This window comes from Chiroxiphia lanceolata, chromosome 2 (assembly GCF_009829145.1).
Source record: "Chiroxiphia lanceolata isolate bChiLan1 chromosome 2, bChiLan1.pri, whole genome shotgun sequence".
Classification (NCBI taxonomy): domain Eukaryota; kingdom Metazoa; phylum Chordata; class Aves; order Passeriformes; family Pipridae; genus Chiroxiphia; species Chiroxiphia lanceolata.
This window is the reverse complement of record NC_045638.1, coordinates 19,362,772-19,366,561: the sequence shown is the minus strand read 5'-3', so window position 1 is coordinate 19,366,561 and position 3,790 is coordinate 19,362,772. Positions and strand designations below refer to the sequence as shown.

The window sequence follows — 3,790 nt, the reverse complement described above, 5'->3', positions numbered from 1 at the left end:
ATGGCTTAGACAGGTCTACTTTTTGCTGGGTTAAGAACTGGCTGGATGGCTGGGCCCGGAGAGTGGTGGTGAATGGTGCTGCATCCAGTTGTGATCCAGTCACTAGTGGTGTCTCCCAGGGATCAGTGTTGGGCCCAGTCCTTTCTCATATCTTTTTTGATGACCTGGATGAGGGGATCGAGTGTACCATTAGCAAATTTGCGGACGACACTAAGATAGGTTGGAGCATGGGTCTGCTAGAGGGTAGGAAGGCTCAGCAGAGGGATCTGGACAGGCTGGACAGGTGGGCTGAGACCAGTGGTGTGAAGTTCAATAAAATCAAGTGTTGGGCCACAGCAACCCCGTGCAGTGCTACAGGCTGGGGACAGAGTGACTGGAATGTGGCCCAGCGAGAAATGGTGGTCGACAGCAGGTTGAACATGAGCCATCAGTATGCCCAGGTGGACAAGAAGGACAGTGTCATGCTGGATTGTATCAGAAGTAGTGTGGCCAGCAGGACCAGGGAAGTGATTCTTTCCCTATGTTCAGTACTGGTGGGGCTGCACCTCGAGTCTTGTTCTGGGCCCCTCAATTCAGAAAGGACAAGGAGGTGCTGGAGCGAGTCCAGAGAAGGGCAGTGGAACTGGTGAAAGGTCTGGAGCACAAGTTCTGTGAGGAGTGGCTGAAGGAGCTGGGGTTGTTTAGCCTGGAGAAGAGGAGACTCAGGGGAGACCTACTGCTCTCTACAGCTACCTGAAAGGAGGTTGTAGCCAGGTGGGGGGCAACCTCTTCTCCCAGGCAACCAGTGATAGGATGAGACGACGTTGTCTTAAACTGTGCCGGGGAAGTTTAAGGTTGAAGGACATTTAAGAAGAATTTCTTCACAGAAAGGATGATTAGACATTAGAATGGGCTGTCCACAGAGGTGCTGCAGTCACTGTCCCCAGAGGTGTTTAAGGAAAGTCTGGATGTGGCACTCAGTTCCATGGTCTAGTTGGCATGATGGTGTTAGGTAATAGATTGGACTTGATGATCTCAGAGGTCTTTTCCAACCTAATTGATTCTGTGATTCTGTGAAAAAAAAAAAAGTAACAGCAGAAAAATCTTAAGGATTTGCAGCTCTCTCTTGCACAGTATGTTATTCATCAGTATATGTGAAAAATTAGACTGCTAAATATTTTCAATGAGATATTTATGTATAAATACTTGATCATATGTGGTAACAGTCTTTGGTCTAAAACATTCCAATGGTTTGGAAACTGCCAGCCTTCAAATGAGCAGTCAAGACTCTGGGAAAGATGGGAGGGATGGTAATTAGAAAATGCAATGAAGAATATATTTTAATAGTAGCAGGCTATAGTGAGTAAATAACTAACATGATCCCAGTTTGGAGGCAGAAACTGGAATACTTTATTGGACTCATAGCTTCATAGATAAAAGGTTTAGGGTTTACATGTTCAGCAGGGGGTTTACATATGCATCGTATTAAAATTGGGGACTTTCCAGAGATGAGGTAAAGGAGAAATCCTAAATTACAAACTTTTGGGTCTTAGCACCTACATCATAAGGGAAAACCCACTTTATCTGGGGAATTTTACAGGGGGGAACAGGTATTGGATATACATAATGCAAGGGATACAGGGAATATATATGCAAAAAGAGGGAACACAATGGGTTTTATGCAGAAGTCTGATGAGATTAGGATGTGGATTCTCTGGCTGGGGCAGGACATGTGATAATATCATGTAAGGCATTTCTTTGAAGAGGGCAGGAAGAGTCCACAGAGATGAGGTCAGTGAAAAGGGGTTTTTCCAACTTCTGTTCCCCATGACATTCTGCAGAGACCACTCACATTTCTTTCTGCAGATATCATATTTTGGAACCCAACAGCAGGCTAAGCTTATTTGCAATTTTGTTTGGTGAACTACTTCCATCATGGTTGGTATTGCTTAATGAAAGACAAGAACAGGAATGAAGAAGACCTGGTGAGGTGAGAATACCTGTATTTACACTGTGCTACTGCACTGGTTAATATGTGGAGGCTGAAACTGAGATGAGTATAATAGGAGTATATTTGCACTGTGTTTAAGACTGTAGTGTAACTTCAGGTTTTTGGAATGATTTACATCTGATATGAGATATTTTTATTCTAGATGTGTTTTCGACAAGGTGAGTGTACAGTTCACAAAGTATAGGGTGAGATGTCAAGAGATGTAAATTAATGTTGTTTAAGTATCAATTTCCTTTGTGATTGTGGTTGATGCTCAACCAATTGGGTGTATTCTCCCTTTCTATAAAAGGGAAAATAAGTGAAGATGCTTGATTGTTTCACAGTATGCTGGGGAGTACAATACTATAAAATGAAAAAATGTTAGAGAGAAAAAATGCATGTCTTAACAGCAGCATTTTGAACATATTGGTAACATACTGTGGAAAGCTTTGGCAGTTTTCTTAGCGTCAGCTAGTTATTAGAGGAAGAGGGAAATCATCTTTTGTGTGTGCACTTTCAGCAAAAAGACCCACGTTTTAACAGTGAAGAATCATCCAATCATCCTTTTTTTTTTTTCCTTCACTTGCTCTGTAAGCAAAACTCTTGGGACTTCCAAAAGAAAGCAAGCATGTTCACTTGATGAGAACAGCTTTTGGGTAATACATTCACACGATCCTCTTGCAAATCCGAAATGTTTATTTTATGGTCTTTTATCCTTAGAAAAATACATTTGTTTTTCATATATTAAAAAATAACAAAAATGTTTAATATATATTATATATACTTACACATCTGTATTGAAGTTGTTCATAAAGACACTAGTGAACAGTTAAAGCAGTGGTGCTTCTTTTTCTGCCAGAAGTCAGCCCACTGCTCAGACTTTGAATCCTTCTGGAAGTAAATCTGGAGTTCTCTGGAGGTTTTGTAGGCCAGTTCAGGGTGAAAAGATTTTGAGATCCTTTCGAGTTCTACTTTGTTTTCTGTGTAGCATTGGAGTCTTACAGATCGTTTGGCAATGATTTTTTTTTTTTTTCCTTCAGAGGTAATTTTTTTGTTGTTGTTGGCTTGGGGTGGTTTTTTTTGGGCTTATGGGGCAGCTGCAGTGTGTAATTTCCCCATCCTCCAAAGAAACCAGAAGTCTGGAAAAATATTAATGTAACTTCTTATTATCATTATCTGATCTTTGTTGAGGAAGAAGCAAATACCGTTCACCTGCTCTAGAAATAGAGGCTTGCAATTTCTTCTTCTTCTTCCTGTATAGCTGCAAGTAACAGTAACGAAGACAGGAAGTTTTTTCTTCAGCTTCTAAGAAGATCCAGAAGCAAGGAGCAAGGTGAGGTCCTTACTAGACATGAATCTAACTACAGATTTCAGTATCATTTTGAAGGAACTTAGGGGGCACCAGCTTTGCTACTAATGACAAAATATTCTTTGAGCTCTGAATGCTGTTATGAAACTTGAACCTTATGAAAAGATCATGAACTTTCGAGACCAAGGCTAAACCAGCTTGCAGGGAGTCTGGTGCAGGTGGTGCTGCATCCCTTGTTCTTTAAGCCTGTTTTCTTACAAAAGCACAACAGGGCCTCCAAGCAGTGTGATGCAATGGGATGCTGGTGTCTTGCTTGACTCCATCACTGAGTTTGTTTCCCTCAAGCCTTTGCAGTTTTCTGTAGTTTGTGGCAAGTCTAAGTCTCCAGGCTGTGCTAGGTTCTTGCAAAATAATTATATTTTGAAATTAAAGTGTGTGTATGAATGTAGGAAACACCTAAAGGTAAGATGATGCTTTCTGTCCTATCAGGCAGGGACTATTCTTTACCTTTG

General features: G+C 41.2%; 1 protein-coding gene across 1 annotated transcript; it reads left to right on the top strand.

Annotated features, from left to right (window-relative positions):
- The first annotated feature begins 227 nt into the window (after positions 1-227).
- Positions 228-2,024, top strand: LOC116782030. The gene is given in 4 exon segments (XM_032678051.1): positions 228-440; positions 485-713; positions 716-846; positions 848-2,024. Coding segments are annotated over 4 exon segments (699 nt in total). The 3' UTR covers positions 974-2,024.
- The last annotated feature ends 1,766 nt before the right edge of the window (positions 2,025-3,790 follow it).